Here is a 26324-nt window from a genome sequence, read left to right on the forward strand (position 1 = left end):
CAAGTTTTCAATAAAGATTTTATGTGATCTTGTACCAGAACTGCTGTTGTTTTTTAAGCAGTATTACAAGGAGATAACAAATATACGGTAGATTTTGTTTTCTGCAAAAGTATTTAATGCTCCACCTCACCAAATAAATACAGTAACCAAAGGACAGTTCCACCATATATGCATGTAAGCACTTTATGTGATTACTGTATTTTTCCGTGTATAAGACGATATTTTTTCCTTAGAAATAATAGGCAAAAATTGTGGTTCGTCTTATACACGGATAGCAGCGGGGGGGGGGGGTGATTGGTGGCAGCAGCCAGCAGGAGATTGTCAGCAGCGGTTGGGTGTGTGATTGGTTGCTGCGGCAAGGCCTGCTGCCGATTGGCCATGGCTGCAGAAATTGGGCGGGCTATTTACGGCAGCATCAAGGCATGCATGCAATCGGCTGTGGTTGCGTTGAGTGTGCAGGTGGTCTTTTGGCGGCCAGTGTGCAGACGATTGGTGGCTGCAGCGATGTGTGTGATTTACAGTGGTGAGCAGGCTATAGAGCGATTGGTGAAAAAGCAAAGCTCTGGGGAATTCCCCCCCCCCCAAAAAAAATGTTTTTTGTTGCAGTCCCAAAAAATAGGGGCCGTCTTATACATGGAAAAATACTGTAGTTTTTAAGGAGTTTTAGGGTTTTAATGGTGTAAGATACCATTTAGGCAAAAGTGTATGTCGAATCTCTGTGATTAAAGGATATAACCTGCAATCCTTTGTAAATTTACCTGGGAGCAAGGCCCAGTAAATACAGTAAATCACATGCACACCTACTTCAGAATACACCCCATGGGACACAGTAGGACTTGCTTCCAAGCAGACATACAAAAGACTGCACGTTAAGTCCCATTCACTTCAGTGGAACATGCTCCCAAGCAGGGATACAGATAAACCAGATTAGGGTCAGGAACTTTAGGCCTGGGTGTCAAATGTAGCCCACCAGGCTTCTCTATCTGTTCAGAAACCACCCTACGGTACAGAGGTAAGAATTACATTCATTGCTCCACCCACGTCTGCCTCTGGCCCTGCCCACCCAGGAGGGAATGTAGCCCAAAGGCACAAACAGATTCCCCACCTTGGCAGTAGATTATCCTTCCCACTGAGAATTTCAGGCACCCTACCCCAGTTCCTATGGGACTCCGGTGAGGTTGACCTGCAGAACCAGCACTGTTAGGAAATCAATATTTTAGTGCACAAGCACTCTACACTTTGGAATTCCTTGCCTGTTGATGTCAGGCAGACACCTGTATCTGTACTTTTTCACTGCTTAAAATATTTGTATTTAGGCAAACCTGTCTTTTATCAATAATTTTAATGTCCTCTTTTATTATCTTGTAAACCACTTTGAGGGTTTACTGCAAAACAACATATAATTTTTGTTTAAAAATATCCTGGCATTCCTGACATTTAGAAGTTGACATGTGTTTTGAGCTGGCTGTTGATTTTAATTAGTTTTGAAAGCTTTTTAATCTGTTTCTGTTCTGTCTTGATAACATGAATGTTTTAATCCTCTTTGGTTTTGTAAACCACTTAAGAGTCTACTTTTTTACAATCAAATGGCATACTGCGCGTCTGCACATACTCAGGTCGCAATTCACTGCTTCTGCGCATGCACGTGATGTCATTTTGAGCGCATGCGCGAGCAGCGAAGCCCGGAAGTAATGTGTTCCATTACTTCTGGGTCACCGCGGAGCGCAACTCGAAAGCGCTTAACCTGAAGCATATTCAACTTGAGGTATGACTGTATAAAGCACCCCTCCTCCTATGTCACAATCTGGCTTTTCCTCCCCATCCCACACAGTAGCTAAAGACACAGAACACAGAAGTCTAGGGTTAGAAAGACCCCAAGGGTCATCTAGTCCAATCCTCTGCAATTCAAGATTCAAAGCTCAATCACATGAATATTACATTCACTCTGGCTATATGAGAACTCAATTCAATATGTAAGGTAAAGGTAAAGGTACCCCTTCCCGTACGGGCCAGTCTTGACAGACTCTGGGGTTGTGTGCCCATCTCACTTAAGAGGCCAGGGGCCAGCGCTGTCCGGAGACACTTCCAGGTCACGTGGCCAGCGTGACATCGCTGCTCTGGCGAGCCAGAGCCGCACACGGAAACGCCGTTTACCTTCCCGCTGGTAAGCGGTCCCTTTTTATCTACTTGCACCCGGAGGTGCTTTCGAACTGCTAGGTTGGCAGGCGCTGGGACCGAGCAGCGGGAGCGCACCCCGCCGCAGGGATTCGAACCGCCGACCTTTCAGTCGGCAAGCCCTAGGCGCTGAGGCTTTAACCCACAGTGCCACCTGCGTCCCATATTCAATATGTAGACCCCCAAAAAATGGAAATTGGGGGACTAATAGTCATTTTATTTTCCTTTTTGTCTGAGCAAACAATCTGTATCTCTGCTACGCATGGGTTTAGCAGGACAATCGCTGTCAAAATCACAGCTGATTACCGTCACAGCCAGAGCTCCAGCCAGCAGCGCTAAAAGGGGAATAATCCGCCCGCTGATGAAATCAGTGCCAGAGTTTTGTTAGCAGAGAGCAACTTCTCGACTCTGTCAAGCTCAAAATCCTCCAGGCATTGCTGCCCATGGTGCACAAAGCAAAGAGGGAGCCTAGAAGCCCTTTAGCTCAGCTACATAATGGGTCTGGGGCAGAAAAATCCAGGGAAGTCAGCACAAATTCTCTCTGAGCCGTAGGAAGTGCTAAATGGCCTGTGAGTAAAGATGGGCAGGGGAGAGAAACTCAATTTTGTTTGCCTTTTAGCGAGATACTACCTGGTTCGCACTTCTCAAACCAATATGGAACGTGGTTATCTTTAGGTGTACTTCTAAACGAAATTTAGCTCTCTTTATGTGCTCTTCTCCAAAGTTTGTTCTCCACCCAAACCATGTGCACAAAAATGCATATATCCGTAAAAATGAAGCACAAACTAATTATATTAGAGGGAAATACTTGCAAATAAAGGGTACATTGGTCAAACAGGTTTGAGGTACTTGCCACCTTGTCATTTTATCCCCACAACATTGTTTTCAGTGTACAGTGGTGCCCCGCAAGACGAATGCCTCGCAAGACAGAAAACCCGCTAGACGAAAGGGTTTTCCGTTTTGGAGGTGCTTCGCAAAACGAATTTCCTATGGGCTTGCTTCGCAAGATGAAAATGTCTTGCGAGTTCCTGCGTGTTTTTTCCCCTCCCCCCCTTTTTCTAAGCCGCTAAGCCGCTTATCAGCTGATCCGCTAAGCCACTTAACAGCTGATCTGCTAATCCGCTTATCAGCTGATCCGCTAAGCCGCTTATCAGCTGATCCGCTAAGCGGCTAAGCCGCTTAACAGCTGATCCGCTAAGCGGCTAAGCCGCTTAACAGCTGATCCGCTAAGCCGCTTATCAGCTGATCTGCTAAGCGGCTAATCCGCTTAACAGCTGATCCACTAAGCCGCTAAGCCACTTATCAGCTGATTCGCTAAGCCCCTAATCCGCTAATAGCGCTAATCCGCTAAGCCACTAATGGGCTTGCTTCGCAAGACGAAAAAACCGCAAGACGAAGAGACTCGCGGAACGGATTCTTTTCGTCTTGCGAGGCACCACTGTACAGGCACTGCCTCAGTCCCTATGGCCAACTCTACAAACGGCCTTATTCGTTTAATAAAGAGATGGAGAGTTCAAAGAAATTTACTTCACTAAATTCACTAACAGGTGAAGGAGATTCACCTCAGTCAATTGGTAAAGTACCTCCTTAAGTTGAAGAAGTGAAGAAAGTTTACCTCAGTAAGGTTGAAAGCCGTATTTGCCGTAAGTGACTCATCAGGTAAGGCACGGGAAATGTTTCCTAAATAGTCCAACATGGTATATGGCCGGTGAAAGTTTCCTCTCTCCTCTGTAAGGTTGATTATTATGGGCTGGTATGCATTTCTGGACAGCTAAAAGGGTGACACAAAAAGCATATATTAGAACTTTCCGCTCCTCATCTCCCTAGGTCACTGAAATGAATGGTTGCTTTTGTTCTACATAAGACCTTCTGAATGCTACAACCCAGAATGGTTGGAAGTGGTGGATGTCTACTCTAACATCGGAATCTTAGAGAGATAAATTTAGAGAATACTGTATTTTTCCATGTATAAGACTAGGTTTTTTTCCTAAAAAATAATGTCAAAAATTAGGGGGCATCTTATAGTCTAGGCCATCTCCCCCTATTTTCTTAAATCTGATTCACAAAAAATAGAAGGCATCTTATAGACAGAAAAATATGGTATTTTGTTTTATTTCAGAAATTTTCCATTTCACTTTTTGACCCCTGAAAGGGCTCTCAAGGAAGCTTCCGAGTTAAACACACACAACAGTGATGGAAATATGTTTTCATGGGTCATTTTGCTGCTGCAACTTTCTCCCTGATCTTCCCTCATCACGACCTTTTCCCTCTGTCCCAGCCCGCAATGTCCAGAACTTTCCCCATTCTTGTCATTCTGATCCTGTGGAAGCTCTTAATCTTTACTGTGGGAGCTCTTCACAACCCAACTGTACAACAGGGTTGGGAAGACTCAGTCTCAAGAGCTATGTGTGGCCCTCCCGAGACTCTCTATATGGCCCTTGAGACTCTTCCCAAGCCACACCCCATCCCCACAAGCCGCTCCCCCTTGAGTGTTTTGGGCCTGGCTGAAATGTGCCATTAAATTCTTGCCTGGCTGGATGGAAGACAGAGAAGGGTGTGTGCAGAAACTAATTTACTATACAGAGGTAAAATTGCCCCTCCCCTTGCTTGCCAGAAAGGAAGATGGAAGACGTGTGGTTTGTGTGTGTGGCCCTCCAGCTCCCATCAGGCCCAGTCAACGTGGCCTGTCGGAGTGTTGTGGGTATCAAGGAGTTAAACACTCTGTGCTAATTGGGAATGCTGATTCAGCAGCATGTGATGACTAAGCAACATGAGACATGGGGCGTTGCCTAATGCAGTGTTTCCCAACCTTGGGTCGCCAGCTGTTTTTGGACTACAACTCCCATCATCCCTAGCTAGCAACACCAGTGGTCAGGAATGATGGGAATTGTAGTCCTCAAACAGCTGGAGACCCAAGGTTGGGAAACACTGGCCTAATGGATCCATTGCCAACTAGTATAAAAAGGCATGGCTGACTTCAGTTGGTAGGAATATGAAGCGGTGATGGCTTCTCCCCTGAATGTAATTCTACCTGTATGCTGTGTATACAACAAGACTGCTTTACGATGCTGCAAGACTGCAACTGAATAGAGCCTTAATGGTCAAGGATGATGGTCTACCCAGCCTAGCAATCAGTTTCCAGGAGTGACCAGCCAGATGTCTCCAGGTACTCACAAGTAGTGCATGCAGGTTAAGTTGGCTAACCCTGGGACCCACCACAGGGTATGGAGGCCCTGTTTAGCTACCATGGCTTTCCCCCTAAAAATTATCCATTCCATGCCACACCACAGAAAGACCCTCCAAAACGTTTTGAGGAGCAGTGGTGGAATTTAGTCTGAGCACATGCTGGCAAAACGAGAAGAACCTTTCACCGTGGATTTCAGCTTGTTAAATTGCAGCTCACCGCAGTGAAACATTCCTGACAACTAGCAAGCAGTAAGTGGGAAAGCTTTTAAGGAAAACAAAACAAAACACACATCAGACACGTTTCACCCATATACTGAGCGAAAATTGCTTTCCTTCGCATTCAGGCTAAACATGCTTGATAACAGCTGCATCAAAATCCCATTAGTTTTTCGTCTTGTTCATTTTGAGACTTGCGGGGTGAAAGCCGAATTCTGATGGAAGGGAAAGCACTCTAGCAACAGACTTACTTGTGCTGGGAGTTATAAACTGAAAACTTTGCCTCCAACTATTTTATTCCATAGTCTTGTAATGTAGAGATAATAAACTTAAGAATTTTTCTCTGAAGGACATTAAGGAAACAAAGCACAATAACATGATACTGTGTAAAAAATAACAAATGAGATTCAGTTTTTTGAGAACAATTGGAAGTTTATTTTATCTTCCTTATCTTTATTCTTTCTTTTCTTTCTTTTTTCCTTCTCTATATTTCTTGGTTTTTTTTTCATTTTTTCTGTGTAGTGTACATGCATAAATTGTAACATGGTAAATTGCTGTGTAAATATGTGTTGAATGTTGAATGTTTAATAGACAGATAGATAGATAGATGATAGATAGATAGATAGATAGATAGATAGATAGATAGATAGATAGATATAGATAGATGATAGATAGATGAACCAGGGGCAGTATCACGGGTTGGCATCGCTGGGTATTTGCTGAGGTCCATAGTCCTCATAGGATTTCATAGGAAATCAGCCCTGAGTGCTCACTGGAAGGACAGATTGTGAAGCTGAGGCTCCAGTACTTTGGCCACCTCATGAGAAGAGAAGACTCCCTGGAGAAGACCCTGATGTTGGGAAAGATGGAGGGCACAAGGAGAAGGGGGCGACAGAGGACGAGATGGTTGGATAGTGTTTTCGAGGTTACCAGCATGAGTCTGACCAAGCTGCGGGGGGCAGTGGAGGACAGGAGTGCCTGGCGTTCTCTGGTCCATGGGGTCACGAAGAGTCGGACACGACTAAACGACTAAACAACAACAACAACAACAAAATAGTCCTGCAGGGGTCTCTCTGCTGCTGACTCCTCCTACCTTGCTGTCACTGCCTATTCAGCTATTCTATCCAACAGGCAGAGACCTGAAAAAAGGAAATGGGGTGTCTGCCTCCTCTCACTTTGCAATCTTCAGCCTCATCTACAGCTGGGCCAGCCCGCCCATGAGACAGGGTGAGGTTGTCGCCTCGGGCGGCAGGAGTGACAGGGGTCGCAGATGAGGCCTCCAAAATGCTGCTGCAGATATCGAGTGAATCCAGAAAATGATTAGAGTGAAAGGAGAGTAAAGTTAAGATAGAAGAAGAGATTAAAGAAATAATGAAATGCGTTTAAGCTAGTTGGAAAAATAAAGTAGCGTAACAAGAACGGCTGGAAGTCAAGTCATTTGGTGGGTGTCCGTGTGGGGTAGGTGTGTAGGTATGTTGATATGTACAGTATAAAGGTAAAGGTAAGGGGACCCCTGACCATTAGGTCCAGTCGTGACCGACTCTGGGGTTGCAGCGCTCATCACGCTCTATAGGCCGAGGGAGCCGGCGTTTGTCCACAGACAGCTTCCGGGTCATGTGGCCAGCATGACTAAGCCACTTCTGGCGAACCAGAGCAGCGCATGGAAACGCCGTTTACCTTCCCACCAGAGCGGTACCTATTTATCTACTTGCATTTTGACGTGCTTCTGAACTGCTAGGCTGGCAGGAATGTACAGTATAGGTAGGTATTATATAGAGTAATATAGGTGTGTTTTATGTTATGAAAATAAAGTAGTGTGTTATGTACGTATATTATGTAATTGTGTAAATGTATATGTATGTGTTTTATACGTTAATACATTTTTTTTAAATAAAAGGCTGGTGCCACAGCAGCAGGACAGCTGCAGTGCACTTCTTGCTAGCCAGATCTCCTGTCACCCCAAAAACCTTTTGAAAAATAGGAGATGCTGCTGGTCTGTGTCCACACCTAGGGAGAAAATGGCAGAGGCTGCCCTTCTTTCCTGGCAGGGGTGGAGGACCCCGTTTTGTTGTTTGCCTCAGGTGCCAAAATATCTTGAGCCAGCCCTGATCTGCACTATACATACCGCTTTGAACAGCCACAGTTTCCCCCAAAACACCCTGGGAGCTGCAGCTTCGTAATGGTGCTAAGAGTTGTCAAGAGTCCCCTGTTCCCCTCCCCGAGCTACAATTTCCAGAGTGGTTTAACAGTCAATCCCTTTTCCTATATGCAGCTCAGAGGAAAGAGATCCAGGAATGTGCCTACCATCGGAAGGGTTGCAGTTCCCTGCCGTCCCCACGGAGCTGCTGAAGAAAACAAAGACTGGTCACCTAGAAACGAAAGAAAATATTAGATATAAATTGCTCCCGTGCCTTAAAATCGCTGCAGTACCTGATGTAAGATTGGACGGGGGGTGGGGGAGAGAAAACTCAAAACAACCCAAAACAATCCTGCAAATACTGTCCCAGATTGAAAGTGCTGCCTGCCTGCCTGCCTGCCTGCCTGCCCTCCTTAACATGCAGAATAAACAGATGGGCAATGCAAACAGAGCTTCTTCTCTACCCAGGTATCTGCAAGACAGCTTCCTCTGCAATCTGCATTCAGTTCTTCAAATGGGGCCCGCTTTTAGCTGAGACATAACACTGGCTCCCTGCACCCTGCAGTTTGTATCAGGGACAAACTACACAAGATGTCCTTCACACAACGAGCCATTGTGTTAATGGCTTTCAAAGCTTTAATGGTAGTTGCGGGGTCTCCAGTTCAAATGTGGATGGGGGACAGAGTTATTATTCTGATAATATATCAAGTTTCTATACTGTCCTTCATCTGAGGAGCACAGGGTGGTATACAATTCAGAAACACAAAAATATATACCATGGAAACAAACAAAAACAATAACCCCCCCCCAAAAAAGGCCATCAATTGTTTAATCAGCCAAAGGCCTGGGAGAAGAGGAATGTTTTTGCTTGGCACCCAAGGGTGTGTAACAACAGCACCAGGCCAGTCTCACAGGGGCATGTGGCTTGTGTGCAGAAGGTTGCAGGTTCAATCCTTGGCAGCTCCAGAAAGGGCTGGGAATATCCCTTGTCTGGAGTCCTGGAGCAACTCTGAGTGAGTGTAAACAATGTAAAGCAAGATGGACCATGGGTCTAACTAAGGCAGCTTCCTATGGGAAGTGAGGAGGGGGTCGTCAGGCATTTGCCCCTCTGGTGTGGTCCTGATCCATTTCCCCAACCTGACACTGCAAGAAAAAGCTTCCATGACAACGTATCGTGTGGTTGGGGGTCTCACCTAATTTGGCCTTCCGCGACCAATGCACTACGTTCCTCAGGAGCAGGCTTCCTCAACCTCGGCCCTCCAGATGTTTTTGGCCTACAACTCCCATGATCCCTAGCTAGCAGGACCAGTGGTCAGGGATGATGGGAGTTGTAGTCTCAAAACATCTGGAGGGCTGAATTTGAGGAAGCCGGCTAAGCAGGGAGCACTTCCACCTCCTGACACCAAGCCCTCCGCCCATTCCACTGGTGCAAATTGTTTTCTGCATTCCCTTATTTTTTAAAAAAGAAAAGGCACTGAGGTTCCCCCCTCCCACGTTCTTTATTTCTGAACAACACACTGTGTAAAGTACAACAGTGGGTGAAGCTGGGGTGTGGAATTCAAAGGAGTGGGGATTGTGAGAGGAGAAAACGGGGGGGGGGGGGAGGAATAACAAAAGGATTGAGTGGTATTTGAGGGAATTATGTAAGCAATGATACACGTAGGTAATCCAGTTCTGTTTGTTGAATCGACTAGTATTAAAAGTCATCTGTAAACACCCAACTGTTCTAGGAAGTGTTTTCTTGGCACAGTCTTTTAAACATAATCTCCTAAGGGGTGAGGGCATAGCTCAAAAACACAGTGCATGCTTTGCATGCAGATGGTCCCAGGTTGAATACCTGGTGGCATCTCCACTTAAAAGCAGCTTGCGTCAGATAATGGGAATTGTAATGGTTCTAGGGGTTGCCCGTGCGTAAGTCGTCGCCACACCTGGCTGAGTCACCTGGGTGAACCCTTTCTGTCCGGACAGCCACTCATCCGTGGCTGTCTCAATCGCTGGCAGAATCCGTCAGTGGGCGTTTCTTGAACTTCTTCCAGCAAAGAAGTTCTCTGACGCCAAGAAAGTTCTCTCCGCCTACTCTTCCTGCGCGGAAGTCTTCTGCGCAGGGAGGGTGTGGGCAGTGGAGGACCCGTGCTCTCCCCACTGGTCTCCGGCGAGGAGTCATGGAGCCTCCTCACTGATTCCCCCATATGCCCCCCTTCTCCACTGGTGCTACGCTGATTTCCTTCCCCCGCAGATGGGCTGCCTCTCTCCCTCCTGGGACGCTCTCCGGCATCCCTCTGGAGCCCTCCCTCCTCCTCTGGCTCTGATGGCAGTTCCCTGACAGGAATGAACTTCTTTCCTGAGACACTGGAGAGACACTGCCAGTTAGGGTAGACAATATGGGGCTGGATGGACAAATACCCTGACCCAGTGGCAGCTGGTGCCCACTGGGGCTGCTGGGATGGAATGCAGGAAGCCCAAACAACAAGAGGAGCCAGAGCCAATGACAGGCAAAGTCAATGAGTCCAAATGTTGCCCCCACCCTCCTCCCTCCTATATTCTAAGCAAGCAATCCTGAAGCTAAGAGGGAGGAAACTGACAAGCAGTTCCGCCTCTGGGGACCAGTTGCGAACCTTCCAACACAATGCAGCAGCCTAGGTCTGGAACACCACCTTCTGGGTCTGCCCTCCCATGTGAGTCAAGTGCCCCATACCAGATTGTGGCCCCAAAATAAGGGTTTTTTTCTGGGCACAGAACCCCAAAACCCTGTGTTTTTGGGTGCTGTGCCCAAAATCGCACGAGATTGTGGCAGCCATTTTGGACACTGTCCACTCACGGGGGGGAAACAGGGTGATCCGTTTTTTCCAGGACAGTTGAGAAGTATGTCGGTTGTAAGCAAGCAGACAGGCAGGTGTGGGCTAGCTGAGAGACTGGAGTTGATGGGAAAGTTCCTTGTCCACTCTAATGAACCAGCCTCCGCTGGCCTGACCTGATATGTGTTATCTGTCTCATGAATAAAAATCATTAAAAGGCCATGTACAGGAACTACTGTATGATCAATACGGATGCCTTCTCTTTTCCACTTTGGAAGTGGCAATCACCTCTTCTCAATCTTAAAGTTTGGTGCTTTATCAGCAATGAAATGATCTGTGGCAGTTCACCCCAGCTTGGTGCCTTCCAGAAATCATTGTATTATGACTTCCATCATCCCTGACCATCAATCATGCTGGCTGAACTGGTTGGTTTGATTGATATCTGGTGGGAGTTTGAGTCTGAAATTTCCGGAGGGTACCGTGGATGGCTGATTTGCATTCAACATGCACTCATTATCATTTTGCAACATGCAACATTCTCACTTTGTCTAGAGTTTGCAAAGCCCTAGTTAATAGGGAAGGGACTTCCCCTGCAAGATCATAGAGAACATTGGTATATCTCTTCTGGATTGCATGCAATCTTTTCTAGGAGGAAAAAAACCACCATTTCCACTTACCTACAGCAGCAGTAAAATACTGCTCAATCTCATTGGCCGTGAGCACTCTTTCCCATATGATAAATTCATCAAAAGCCCCATTGACGTAACGCTTAGCCTGGTCACCCTCTGACCCTGTCAACATGTTTGAATTAGAGTCATCGTAGCTGTAGAAAGGTGTCCCCTTTGGATCAGTGGTATTTAAGGTTCCATTGACGTAGACTTTCAAGCCATCTTCAGATTTCCAGGTAAACAGAACATGAGTCCATTGGGGACCTGAATGAAAAGCACAGAAAGCTAGTGCAGACACCATGACTCTATAAACCCATTTAAGAACAGCCCAAAATCCCTACAGCAATCTGTTTCCCACAGTGCCCAACCAGATGGTGGCTATGGGAAGCCCATAAGCAAGGTGTGAGGACAAGAGCCCTCTCCCCCTGTTGTTCCCCAGTGACTGGTATTCTGAGACATGTAGATATCTGGTCTTTAGGATAGTAGATTGCCCTCATGACTAGTAGCCATTGATAGCCTTACCCTGCACGAATGGAACTACTCAAATTCATTTCCCTCTACTCAAATAGATTCCCTCTCATTGTTAGGTTTCTGTCTGCTGTATCTTCAGGCTCTATAATGCTATTGTGTAGGTTGGGAGAGGATGGGCTTCTGCAAATTGTAACTGCTATGCATGTAATGGGGGGAGGGGAATACATTTTCTCAATATAGCACTGTGTCTGTCTATCCCACCCCCTTTAAAGCCATCCACACTAGAAGCTATCACAAAAGGTATCAATGAGTAATTAAATGATGCAATTCATTATGTGAAGAAGCAGTCTATTTTGTCTTTCCTAGATCTATTGCCAATCTAATTCACCAGGAGGAAATAATGGACTTACATTAGTCAATTCCAATGGGTCTGTTCTGAGTCAAACTAACATTGGATGCAACCCTAAATTTCTAGCCTGTATGACATTGCTTGGTGAATTCTCAGAAGCTGAGTAAGATTTCTAGTGCTCAGGAGGATGAGGTTTCAGTACTCTACATCATGAATAGTGGAACTAGAATTGTGCAGATAAGCACAACTATTCAACTTTGCATCCTTTATGCAATTTTGGCAGGATACAGAACCCAGCTTTTCTCAATGCAGAATTCTGGCAAACTTAAGCGCAGACATCCCCAATAATAGCTGCATAATGGAAGGGTGAAGTTCAAGAGATGTAGCTTTTTTCCATCACAATGCAATGGGAAGGAAAAGATCTATACTTTCAATACCCTCTTTCCCTGCTAGGCAGTTGTTAAAGGCAGAAGAGTTCACCTTTTAAGACCCTTTGAATGTGCCCTTTTTATGTAAAAATACATTTACTATGGTTCATCACTAAATTTCAATGAATCCATACAGACCTGAAAAATCCAAATTTACCTGGCGGAATGAAATCGGCTTCCCACTTCTTTGAAATCTGATGGTTAAAGAGCTCAATAGACCCTTTGCTTTCACTGAAGTAGACTTTAAATCCACTGGAAAGTACCTGATCCCCATATGCAGGAGGGGGCTTAGTCTGCTGCTCCTGAGTCTTCCAGAAAAAAGAGAAGGTTACACCTAAAGAATGGCAAAAATAACATGAATTGTCTGTGAGAAGATAGACGTGGAACTGAAGTTCATCAGAACAGAGGTGGGTGCAGCCCAGCTTGAGCAGGGCACACCTCAGTTGTGCTTCCACTTTGGCTAATCTACTTTATTTACATATAAACACACACGGAGCACTGCAACATGGCTCCCTCTCTCTCTAGCATCAGACAGCAGAGAGATAAATAACAAAGGACAATAGTCCCACTTCATGGAACACAGTAATACAGACATCCTGTCTCCGTCACTTCCCACTCTTTGGAGTCAAAACACATACCGTCATGTGATAGACAAAAAACCCATGACTGCAATCATAGATCAGGAATTCTAACATCTACTGCAACTAGGTTGCTCCTCCCTCATTCTGCAATCCTGCCTAATTACCTCCACCTGTGTCTCCACACTCTCCCCCTCTGTCAGCAATGGGACGCAGCTGACATGGGGTAGAGTGATGCAGCCACTGCAGACAGCCAGTGCTGGAGAGGGAGGGGCAGAGAGCAGTTTCGGTTTCTCCCAGTTTCTCATTTTTCCAATCTTAAATTCAGATTTTCACATTTCCAAACCAGTTTGCAATAATAATAATAATAATAATAATAATAATAATAATAAGGTCCTCATGAAAATGAGCCCCAGTTAGCACGGCCAGAGGTCAGAGATGATGGGATCTAGAGCCCACTGGCATTTGGGAGACACTACATTGATTGGATCAAGATGAGTTCTGGGGTCATCATCAAGTTATTAATCACCTTATATAGAATAGTCCCAAGGCAACAAATAAATAAATAAGGCACACGCGGAACAGCAGATACATTTAAAACTGAACTAGAAAGAATGAAACATAGATACTCATGGCAAAGGCCCACTCAAAGCTGGGGAAATTTCTCAGAATACAAATGCCTTCATTTGTTTCCAGAAAGAGCGAATAATGGACAAAGACTCTATTCCACAGAAATGTATAACTGTAAGGGGACCATAAGGTTAATCTAGTCCAACCCCTTGCAATGCAGGAATCCTTTGCCCGACGTGGGGCTCAAACCCACAACCCTGAGATTAAGGGTGTCAGGCTTTACCGACTGAGCTAGGGACAGCCACGTTAAAAGCCCTGCTCTAAGTTGCTGTGGCTTCCGTGCTCTTTGGAACTTGCAGGAGAAACTTTGCCACAGACCACAGCAATCTACTGGGTGCATGAGGGACAAGCCAATCTCTGAAGTGTTGCCTCTGCAACCCTTTCCTGAACCAAGGGGTGATGGTTGCATCCACCAGGCAAACGCCCGGTCGCTGATATTCCCTGCTTTCCGCTCCAGTCCTTTCCGCAAGGGGGAAATGTGTGGTTTTGCTAGCATTGTTGATTATTATTTTAGGCCTGCTGAGTTTGGTATTTCTGTTGGTGGAGGGAAGCATGCCGTCAGGCTCAGAATGGAAGGTTGCCAAGCTGAGCTACAGTTGTGGTCCTCCCCATTCTCCAGGAATTTCAGCTCCAAGTCTGACTGACTAAGCTCTCCCTTGTTTACACCCTACATTGATAGGACAACAGTCTGAAGAGTTGAGTTTTGTGAAAATGTATCTTCCCTTTTGCCAAAGCCATCTAAATGTCAGTCACTGTCAGTGGGGGGGGGGGACAAGCAGGGACGGGTGAATCAGTCCATTTTGTAGGAATTGGAGAATCTGTCAGTTTCATTTCTTTCAGTTTCTCATTTCTCCAATGTTCATTCCTCTGCATTTCTGCAGCAATTTTCTTTTCTTTTCTTTTTTAAAATCCTCCTAAAAATTATTCATCATTTTAGTGTGACTTTCTCCTAATAAACACATTTTTGTATGCAGTTTTTATTACTGTACACATTCAATTTCTCCTGATACAATGCATTTTTCTCCTGATACAATGCATTTTTGTACGTTTTCTCCCACTAATATATTCTTTTTTATGCACACTTCCCCCTAAAATTTCCATTTTTGTAAACACTGTTTGATTCGAGAACTGCATTGCAAAATTCAGGTAAATGCAATATGCACATTTTTAATAACAACTGTTTGCATACATGTTTCAGAATGCTTAGATTAGCTAGATATGCCTTTAAATGCAAGATGAATAAAATACCCTCCCCCAATCCCTAGAGAAGGGGGAGCTTTTGTGCACCCCAGACAAGGAGTTCACACTCACACATTGCATTCCACACTGGAATTTAAAAAAGAAAAAGGCTACAGTCCTAAGCATGCTTGATAGCCACCCAAGCATCTTCTTTTAAAATAGACAAAGTTGTTCAGGCTGTGTGCTGCCCACCTGTCTAAGGTTGGCAACAACAACAGCAACAATTTATTATTTGTCCCCCCACTGACTGGGTTGGCAGCAATGTCAGGCTGCATGATATTCAGGCGCGCCAGCTGTGATGGGTTGCAGCTACCTTAGTTTGATGGTGATGAGCCAGGTGAGGTCACCTGTTCAACTCTGGTGGAGCAGGAGGCATTGAATGGAAGCATGTCGGGAGTAGACAGCATGGGGGGTCCTTTAAGGGACATTTGGGGTGTTGCATCAAGACCCCAGCCCAGTTCAGGGTTGCCCTGTTTGCCACAAACATACCAAAGTTGCAAAGTTCAGTTGTAGGCTTGAACTTCCTACCTCTTCTGAAAGTTCTTCCACCATGGTTTCTCCCTGATATTTCTAAGGGTGTGTGAATTTCCCCATCTCCTTTTTCATAGAATCATAGAATCATAGAGTTGGAAGAGACCACAAGGGCCATCGAGTCCAACCCCCTGCCAAGCAGGAAACACCATCAGAGCACTCCTGACATATGGTTGTCAAGCCTCTGCTTAAAGACCTCCAAAGAAGGAGACTCCACCACACTCCTTGGCAGCAAATTCCACTGTTGAACAGCTCTTACTGTCAGGAAGTTCTTCCTAATGTTTAGGTGGAATCTTCTTTCTTGTAGTTTGGATCCATTGCTCCGTGTCCGCTTCTCTGGAGCAGCAGAAAACAACCTTTCTCCCTCCTCTATGTGACATCCTTTTATATATTTGAACATGGCTATCATATCACCCCTTAACCTCCTCTTCTCCAGGCTAAACATGCCCAGCTCCCTTAGCCGTTCCTCATAAGGCATCGTTTCCAGGCCTTTGACCATTTTGGTTGCCCTCCTCTGGACACGTTCCAGTTTGTCAGTGTCCTTCTTGAACTGTGGTGCCCAGAACTGGACACAGTACTCCAGGTGAGGTCTGACCAGAGCAGAATACAGTGGCACTATTACTTCCCTTTCGTACCATTGTTACTCGCCACACAATGCAGTGTTTGAATGCCTTAATGATCTTGCATGTGAGCCCTGGGAAAGCCAGTGATGGCATGATAAACATTTACCCAGTGCCTTATATTATCCTTGTCATTAGAGAATGAACATTGCAGACCGAGAGGTTTTTATTTCCCAAATGGTGTGCTTGTGTGTGTTGGAGAATATTTCTTATACACACAACAAAATGTGCCGATATCAGCAAACAAATCCCTCTGGCCTGTCGAGATTAGATGAAAAGGCATCATTTCAAGAAAATGGGTTGCACAGGCTGAATCCATTGGTCTGCTGCCACCTTTGCCCTGGTTGGAACCAACAGCTCTTTGGTTCCTCCCCTTCTGGAACCCTACATGATTGGGGTTCTAGATCATGTGGGAAGCCACTGTGAGTGGTGGAGGAGCCCCACATCACCCAGTTATATTCCATGAGATGGAGGGCATCAAGGAGGGTGGCAAAAGAGGTGGACCTCAGCACTCTCACCCCCCACTTGCATGTGGGGTTTACACATGAGCAGAACGCATGAACAGGACTTAGGTCATTTCAGAACAACTAGAAGGGACAGTGTGTGTGTGTGTGTGTGTGTGTGTGTGTGTGTAAAGCACACCAACAGAGAGGCTGTCACTCCACCCACCGCCATCATGCTTCCAACCAATTACTTCCAAGGGAATGTAGTACTTGGCAGGGAAAAAGGTTGTCTGCCTCTATCATTGCTTAATCCACCTCAAGAGATTGCTATGAGGTTAAAACAGAGACAAACACCTGTATGTTAGACTCCAGAAGAAATCATGGGACACCAATTGATTCTTTTCTTCCTTTTTTTCTTTAAAGTGTTGATGACATTCTTGAAGTGAATTTTTGGGGGATTGTTCTCCTGGACTGATTGCTGACCAGAATAAACTTACCATAGATCCTTAGAGAGATTCAAGCCAAATATTTTTCCTAATCAGCAATACTTATAACTTGAGAGATCTAATGCAGTCCTAAGTGGCTGATGCTCAGCTGTGATAGCGTTCTGAGATATAAGTCAAGAGAAGGATATTAAAATACAGGGAAGATGTCTCTAAAACACAGTCCTTCAAGACAAACTCTTTGTGGAATTTGCTTGGGGAATTTCTGGCAGCAGCGATCTTCTTTCTTTCTTTCTTTCTTTTTAGAAGCCCATACTTAAATTACAGCAAGAAAACTGCACCAGTAATTCTGATAGATGTATTTGCATTTTCTAGGCAAATAATCTGGATTTTCTTTTTCTTTTTTAAAAAATTAAAATGGGAGGTTGCAGAAAATACACATCGTGAAACCTCAAAAGAGTTGGTGATGCGTGTCTTCTTTCAGCAGCTTTCTCAGGATCCTCCTCCCTTTCTCTAGGAAAAGTGTGATGCAATAAAGGAATATAATGGAGACAATGACGACTGTGGCTTTGTACTAACCTTCAGGTTCACAGAATTCCGGGTTAACAATGCAAGAGTTCTGATGGCTCCCAAAAAGGAGGAAGGTCATTCCTTTAACATCTGGGACGCAGATGCCTTTGTTCACTATTCCTTCTACAATATCTACCAAAGGAGGGAAATTGTTTAAATGATACATTTATTTATTTTTAATAGCCTTGTCAGTTCAAACAGCCTAGGGATACAACTCAGGAAATTTTAAATAGCTTTCTTCCTATTCCTCTCCCCTCATCCCCATCTCTATGGGGCCTCAGACCCAATGACCACTGAAATTCATCTCACTCCTTTGCATCCTCCCAATGCTACTCAGACCCTCCCCCAAGTACTCCAGACTTAGTGCACTGCTTTAAATGGATAGTGCACATAGGGGCCTATCACTTTAAACACTCATGTCATTCCCCAGAGAAGCACAGGAAACAGTTTGTTAAGGGCGCTGAAAGAGACCCTCTGTTCCCCTCCCAGAGCTAAAATAACCAGGGCTCCCTGCAAAGGACATGGAACTGGGAACTGTAGAACCAGTAAGGGGAATAAGAGGCTCTGCTGTCTCTCAGCTTCTGCCCCCTGCAACTGGGGGAGCCAACAAGGGCCCTTAAACATTACATTGCAATTCATGAGCCATAGTTAGGGATTATCTGTAAAGTGCAATGTAAAACCATGGCTTGGAAAAGGTTTTCATTTACCATGGTTAAATGCTACATGTGCGCCAAGCTAACCATGGTTCATGCAGTTTCCATGTCTCTCTGCTTTCTCTTCTTTTTGAGGTGACAAATAGATGGTATACAGCAGATCCAAGTTGAGGTATACAGTAGATGGTTTCTGGGGCTTAGCAAACCATGGTTTCATAGTATTTTTGATATTGTAACCAGAGTTAAGGCCACAAGCCTTGGTTAGACCTAATCATCCTGTTTTGTCTCCCCTGGACCCTACTGAAGTATCATTTACTACAAGCTGAGGCATACAGTAGATCAGGCATAGGCAAACTCAGCTGTCCAGATGTTTTTGGCCTACAACTCCCATGATCCCTAGCTAACAGGACCAGTGGTCAGGGATGATGGGAATTGTAGTCCTAAAACATCTGGAGGGCCGAAGTTTACCTATGCCTGCAGTAAATGGTTTCTGGGACAGCAGAATGCAGCTTAGCAAACCATGGTTTTACAGTATTTTTTGATATTGTAACCAGAGTTTACGCCACAAACCATAGTTAGACCTAATCATCATCCTGTTTTGTCTCCCCTGGACTTACTGGAGTATCATTTACTGAACCTGCATACCCACAAAGAGACTCCTTTATACTCTGTTTTGAGAGGGAGAATTTCCATTTAAAACCATACAGATTTAAAATAATTTTTAAAGAAAAATGGTGCCTGCTTTAATACCACGTCTAGCTTACAGCATTATTCAGAATGGCCCGAGAGTGACAAATGCAGAAGAATCATACTGAATCCTCACCTACAGTTGCAGAGAAGTTAGAGTAGGCAGAATCATTGGTATATACAAAAGTAGAATTATGGGAAGGAAGCACAGTGAAGTTGTGGAATCTTAAAGCTGGGTGGAACGACAAAAGACAAAAAAAAAAGAGAAAAGCAACACAATGAATAAATGCAAGATGAATATGAATCAGCCAGTCTGTATCTCTCAATGTGGGGGATGAACAGTAAAGTAGTGAAAGCTCCTCCCAGGGGATTGTACCCAGATTGGCGACAGCGAGCACATTCAGCAGCAGATGGCTTGGTGGGGCAGAACTGCTTACCAGGAGATAGAAGGGGAGGTGGCACAGAGGGTGTTGCGATGCTAATGTACTGGCAGGCACACTGGATTGGTTCCATTGATGCATTTGCCCTGCACCACCTGCCCTGCTCCCTCGCCCTTTGTGGAGGTAACGCTCCACTTTGCAAAGGCAAACCTCGCACCAGCCATGCAACAGTATGTCAAGGAGCGTTACGCCTGCTTTCCCTGACCTTCTTGGCTAGAAAACAGGGTATGGTTGGGATCTGACCTAAATGACAAAGCATCTTCCAGGTCCAACCCCTGCCACATAGTGGTGCAACAATAAAACGGCTGGCATGTTTTCAAAGCTAAGCAGGATCCAGTATGGTTTCAAATTGGATGGGAGACCACATGTTGAGATGCCTGCATTGCAGGGGGTCGGACTAGAGGAGAATTGGGATCCCTTCCAACGCTACAATTCTAGGATTCTATGATCTCTAGATGGGCCTCTAGAATTGCCTGAAACCCCAATTGTCTGCCAATCAGTGCAGACAACACTGAACAAATTTCTAAAAACTTTGGTGTTCCCCCCAAAAAGGCAACCAACACCTCATTTGTGTGGATGGGTGATGCCATTTGGGCTAAATAAGCAATGGCACTTGCAGCCAAGAGAGAGAATGGTATTGGCGCTTGACTCGGGAACTCCCATGTCGATCAGTGGAGGTCAATTCTCATCAAGACTGGTGAGACTGGAGGACCACAGCAGGTAGAGTCAGATTCAATGACAGCCAGAGCCAGTTAAGCCTGCTTTCATTCCCATCCTCTGTTGAGTTCCACAAAGGCAACACCAAGAGCAAGGCAGAGGAGGCTAACAGCCACCAGTGGTACCCTGTGGTCTGGTTGTAAGCAGGAGGACAGGAGGACAAGGGCACAGTGAGGTTGGTGGGGCAGTGCCCCACTGGCACCAATGGACCCAGACTCCACTGATTTCATAGCAAATAGCCATTTAAGTGTTACAGTAAAAATTTTACTTGCTGCTCCACTATTTCCCCCCTACAACACAGAGATACCTTGCATCAAAGTCACCTCCAAAATGTGTGTGTGTGTGTGTGTGTGTGTGTGTGTGTGTGTGTGTATATATATATATATATGTATGTATGTATGTATGTATGTATCACTTCTATCTATCTAATCTATCTATCTATGCATGTATCTAAAAAAAAGCCAGTCTGGTGATGCTGGTATCTGCAGAAACAAGCAATTGAGAGATACAGAACTGGATTTACAGCCACACAAAGATTTCAACAAATGAAATGGATTAACATGAAATGCAAGCTTATGACACTCTGAGGATTGATGAGCGGGAAACATGGAGTGAAAAAACACAACTGCGTGGAACTTATGGTGGATGCGAAGGCTGAGTTGGATGGGTACAAGTAAATAAAACATGAAAGACTCTTTGGTTACCTAAGGAAGAGATGCATATAATCAGAGAGTGATATCAAAGCAGTGATTTTGCTGCTGCGGCATCTGTGAAAGGAGACCTTCTAGGACAGGGCTAGAGAGCCAGGCGGCCTCCAGATGCTATTGGACTACAGTTCCCATCAGCCCCAAACAGTAAGGTCAATGGTCAGGGATGGCAAGAGCTGTAGCCCAGCAACATCCAGCCAGCCACAGGTTCCCCATCCATGTCCAAGCAGGCTCCCTGCTGTTATGACGTTACACAACCAAAACAATACATATAGCCCCATCTTACTACTGTCCATTCAGAAGTAAGGCCTACTGAGTTCCATGGCACTTGCTCCTGTGTGAGGCGTGTGTAGGTTTTGCAACCTTAGTCCTGGTTCACATATGCATGCTTTGCAGTGTTAGAAACTCAGATATGTAAGCTAGGCGTCAAATGGCTCCTTAAACCAGGGTTACAGTTGCCAAAATGGAATGCCTAGCTGCCAGAGACAGAAAGCTTGAAAGTTGTATTTTTCAATATGACTTTTTGGTTCCTGAAATTCGTTACGATTGTGTAGGTAAAATATCACAGATAGAATTCCAAAGAATGTGTTGCTAGTGTGTGGAAACAGTCAAGATCCTCAGGCATGTGCCTCCAGATGGTAGAGGTGTCAGTGCCACCTTGACACCTGGGCATCTTCACAAAGTGGCCAATAAAGGTAAAGGGACCCCTGACCATTAGGTCCAGTCATGACCGACTCTGGGGTTGCGGCGCTCATCTTGCTTTATTGGCCAAGGGAGCCGGCGTACAGCTTCCGAGTCATGTGGCCAGCATGACTAAGCCGCTTCTGGCGAACCAGAGCAGCACACGGAAACGCCGTTTACCTTCCCGCCGGAGCGGTACCTATTTATCTACTTGCACTTTGACGTGCTTTCGAACTGCTAGGTTGGCAGGAGCAGGGACCGAGCAACGGGAGCTCATCCCATCGCGGGGATTCGAACCACTGACCTTCTGAGTGGCAAGTCCTAGGCTCTGTGGTTTAACCCACAGAGCCACCCACGTCCCGCCAAAAGTGGCCAATAGCCAGGTGCAAAATGCACCTGGCGCCAAGCGAATTTCAGACACTGTATGCTCATTGTTAATTGGACCAAGAAGTAACTTGTTGCATGTCTGAATGAGCCATCACAGAGTATCAGTTGCCATAAAGAAAAGTTTTAGATCATGGGAAGTTGTCACAGAATCAACACATTTCATTGGAGAGGGTGAGGGTACCTATTCATATATTCACTATTCATATATTCACCTGCCACCTTTAAGGTTCAGTCTTAATGGGAGATGAAGTGGTCAAAGGACTTCTGAACTGTACCACTTCATGTGATGGTGGTGAGAGACAACTGAACACTACACATTGTATGTGTTGGGTGAACAACTCAACACAGAAAACTAGCATGTCCTGAGAAGAGGTTTAGAATAGGACACACTTCTCCCTGACATGCATCTTTTTATGAGCATTCAACCCACACATGCACCCTGAAGTCAAAAGTGGTTCTGTCCAAGCCTCCTTCATTTCTATTTCTGCTTCTGTGGACCAGCCTAAACGCTGGATAAATCTCATGATGGGGTACCAAGTCAAGTGCACTTCCCATGCATTTGTGAACCAGCCTGGGGTGCTTACGTTCCTATCCAAACACGAACCACAGGGAGCATCATCAGAAGGGGAAAGGCATGCTTTGTGCCTATATTTACATAACACACACACAAATCCAACCACAGTCCACAAACACAAATGAGTTTCAGTGCAGGATCTAAAGGACAGCATGAACAAAGGCCTTCTTGGAATTGGGGGATGAAGGAAGACCACTTTCAGACGTGGGGCAAACATGTATTACCCCACAGAGACACACACACCCAATACCCCCAAACTGTGTTAATAATGCATAGCTTTATCCCATGTGGTTTCCATGTGACGGAGGCACGACTTGGTATTGCGCTAATTTTTAAGCACACACAACACAGCTGGTTATCATTGCCCCTCTGAACCCATCATCAATGTTTCAGTTTGGCTCATGAGGTTGCCCACCCACCAATATTGTTTTTGAAAGCATAGTTCTGTGTGGGTCACCAGCCCGCCTCTTTCCCCACCAAAGATCAATGGCGTCTGTGGTTTGAAATGCCAACAGAAAAGGTCATTTGGGTCCAAAACATTTGCTGGGCCAATCGACAAACACAAAGCCAGTGTTTCTCAACCTTGCTTTCTTACACTCTGAATTTCATAAAGATTTAAGTCACTCTAAAGGGAGTGGGGAATCACCGTTCTTCGATCTACCTCCATTTGCGTCTCGCAACTCGTGGATTCCTTCCACAGCCCCCAGAGGCCAATAGTGCGATGCTTGGGCCAGGACATCAAAACCTGTCAAGAAAACACAATGTCAAGGACTGCTTTGAAGATGTCTTCCACAGGGATGCAGGGAGTGTCTTATACAAAGTCTGACCATTGAATTCATCTAGTTCAAGTATTGTCTACACTGACCGTCAGCAGCTTCCCATGATTTAAGGCAGTGTGGTAGAGTGGTTAGAATGTCAGACTGAAACCTGGGAAACCAGGGTTCAAATCCGCCACTCCAGCCTTGAAGCTCACTGAGTGACCATTGACCAACCCCTGTCTCTCAGCCTAACCTACCCCACAGGGTTGTTGTGGGGCAAAGTGGGGAGAGGGAGAGCCACCTGTGCCACCTTGAGCTCCTTGGAAGAAAGGTGGGAAATAAATAAACAAACCCTATCTGGAGACACCAAGATTTGAACCTGGGACTGTCTGCATTCAAAGCAGATGTTCTGCCACTGAGCTACAACCCTTCTCTTGAGCATAATGGGAATAGGATCAACTCCTCTCCAGCAAATGAAGCAAGCACATATTGGTTCCCTTATTATTATTTTCCATTTCATTTATTTAATTTGTGATTCACTTCCCATGAGGCACCTCAAAGTGATTTACAGTGTACTAAAAAACATATGCAGAGCGTTTGAATAGATAAAAACCAATTAAAAGCTAATTATAGAAATGAGAACATTTAAAAAGAAAAGCAACATCAATATCGCATATACAGTCAGTTCAAATCCATTGCAGGTGCCAGCTCAGATTACTGAACAAACCAAAAATCTCTACTCAGAAGGCATTGAAAGAGGAAAGTCTTCAATGGGTCATGAAAAGATAGTCTGAAATGAGGCAGACAGTGCAGTGTAGTAGTTAGAATATTGCAGTAGGACCTGGGAGATCGGGGTTCAAATCCCCACCCAGCCATGAAGTGGTGACCATTGCTTTTCAGCCTAACCAACCTCACAGGGTTGTTGTGGAGTTTAAATGGCAAGGGGTAGACCTGTGTTAGCCACCTTGAGACACTTGGGGGGGGAGGGGAGGTGAAGTATAAATTAACAATACTGATATACAATGGGAAGGAGTTTCCAAGGGTAGGTGCTGCCACACTATGTATGTATTTATGTTTGCTTCATTCAATGAGTCTACTCTGAGTAAGACTAGCACTGCATGAAATCCCATGGGGGGGTAGACGTGGAAGAATGGCCTCAATCTGCAAAGAAACATCTGGAAAAGCAAACATTTAACAATTCCACCATTCTGCGCGCACGTGCACACGCAGAGAGAGAACATCTGTGGCTTTTTGTTTTCTGCTTTCTGCTTCCTACCAGCAAATAAATAAGCCCCGCAGCTAATCAGTAATGTTGAGTTTCCTTAAGTGCTTTATTCAGCTGCAGATGGTCATCTGCACTGAGATCGAAGTGCGCAAGCTAACAAAGATCAAGCCCTCCAAGGGCTTTTGCTTCCCAGTGACAACATAGCTGCAGAATACCAACGTAAGAAGAGTCTGAATCAGGCCAGGGGCCCATCTGGTCCGGCATACTGTTGCTGCAGTGCCCAGCCAAATGCCCTTGGGAAGCCCACTGTGCTGGGCCCGGGGGTGAACCCGAGCAATGCAGTCCAGGTCTGGTCCCAAATCCAAGGATTCTGCAAAGAGTCAGTCCGACAGGGCCCAAGCAGGAAACCAGGCTAGGTTGGGTGCAGGGTCTCAGGCAGGTTCTAGTAAACAGCAATGTTGCTCCCGCAACCTGGGGTGGGGTCTGACAGCCTTTTATCTTTGTCAGGGTAACGGCCGGTCCTGATCCCCCGGTGACTCACCTCCCTGTCTCACCCAAAGGCGAGCACTCCTCCTGCAAGTACTCAGGTCTCTCCTTCTCTCAGCCCTTAGTCTCTGCAGCTCGGAAGATGTCGGTGGGGCCGCGTCAGCCTCCCCCGAGTGGAGCAGCTGTAAGTGATTGCCCAGCTGAAGGCAACAAGGTAATCCCCGCATCTGGAGCCAGGGCAGGCTCAGGCCCCTGACTCGGCCCAGCTGATGTTTGTTGCAGGGGAACCTGTGCAGACTGGGACTCTCCAGGATCAGGTCCCAGACTTGGTTCAGATGATGTCTGGGGCAAAGGATCCAGTGCGGACTGAGACCCCTCTGGTTCCAAACCTGAGCCCAAGTCCCAGGCTATCACACCCACAAGTAGGAAATGAGTACAACAGCACTGGCATTCAGAGCCATGTTGCCTCTGACAACGGACATAAGCCCATCATGGCTAGTAGGCCTTGGTTGGTCCTTCCATGCAGGAGGATGAAATGATGGTTCAGGTGGCCCAGCATGGGGAAGAGGCATAGATGAAGGCAGGGATTGGTGTCTATATAGCACAGGAAGACATTTTAAAGCATTGGCCCTAGCAAGCAGGGAGGGGGCTTACTTGGGACCCGCTTCAGGCAGCCCAAAACCTTGGGTCAGTTCTGCTCAGACAACTTCCCCTCCTCGAAGGCTATCACACATTCACCTGTAGCCAGAAGCACTTTGTGAGCTTGGGGCGGGGGAGGGGGGATTCTGATTCTACAGTAAAGTAAAGGTAAAGGTACCCCTGCCCGTACGGGCCAGTCTTGACAGACTCTGGGGTTGTGCGCCCATCTCACTTAAGAGGCCAGGGGCCAGTGCTGTCCGGAGACACTTCCGGGTCACGTGGCCAGCGTGACATCGCTGCTCTGGCCAGAGCCAGAGCCAGAGCCAGAGCCAGAGCCGCACACGGAAACGCCGTTTACCTTCCCGCTGGTAAGCGGTCCCTATTTATCTAATTGCACCCGGAGGTGCTTTCGAACTGCTAGGTTGGCAGGCGCTGGGACCGAGCAGCGGGAGCGCACCCCGCCGCAGGGATTCGAACCGCCGACCTTTCGATCGGCAAGCCCTAGGCGCTGAGGCTTTAACCCACAGCGCCACCTGCATCCCTACAGTATCTTCCTGCAAATGTTAAGGGCCCACAGTACCAGTTCAAAGGGCCTTTGTAGAAATGAGACCCGCTTTAATAAATAGATAGCGCGGGTTGAAATTGGTAAAGAAGATCTATTCAGCTGGAAGCTCCCTGGGGACTGTGCATACACATCATTTCCTCCTCTTTCATTCTGAAGAAACAAATGGAGGTTATCTACAGCAGGGGAAAACGTCCTAGGAGTTTATTTAGCACCAGCAGTGTGACTGGCAAAGTTGGAACTAAAATAGCAAATTTGATCACTGCCAGAGATCCAGGACTTCTGGGGCTAAAGTACCACTTACTAGTTAAAGGTTTGCTGTTAGGGAA

At 45.9% G+C, this 26324-nt stretch overlaps 1 protein-coding gene across 2 annotated transcripts in view; it reads right to left on the minus strand.

Moving 5' to 3' along the window:
* ADGRD1 (adhesion G protein-coupled receptor D1) overlaps positions 1 to 26324 on the minus strand; it is a 275448-nt gene that overhangs the window by 236259 nt on the left and 12865 nt on the right. Inside the window, exons 3-9 of one of the 2 annotated variants that reach the window (XM_079956568.1) lie at positions 22987 to 23070; positions 18956 to 19051; positions 17489 to 17611; positions 12583 to 12759; positions 11187 to 11441; positions 7882 to 7946; positions 3791 to 3946 (exon numbers count right to left, since the gene is read on the minus strand). In XM_079956568.1, coding sequence (XP_079812694.1) covers positions 3791 to 3946; positions 7882 to 7946; positions 11187 to 11441; positions 12583 to 12759; positions 17489 to 17611; positions 18956 to 19051; positions 22987 to 23070 — 956 coding nt within the window. The remainder of the gene's footprint in view (positions 1 to 3790; positions 3947 to 7881; positions 7947 to 11186; positions 11442 to 12582; positions 12760 to 17488; positions 17612 to 18955; positions 19052 to 22986; positions 23071 to 26324) is intronic. The other variant, XM_079956569.1, reaches the window with a different exon arrangement.

The sequence above is a fragment of the Podarcis cretensis genome (assembly GCF_951804945.1).
Source record: "Podarcis cretensis genome assembly, chromosome: 16".
In the NCBI taxonomy this organism is placed as follows: domain Eukaryota; kingdom Metazoa; phylum Chordata; class Lepidosauria; order Squamata; family Lacertidae; genus Podarcis; species Podarcis cretensis.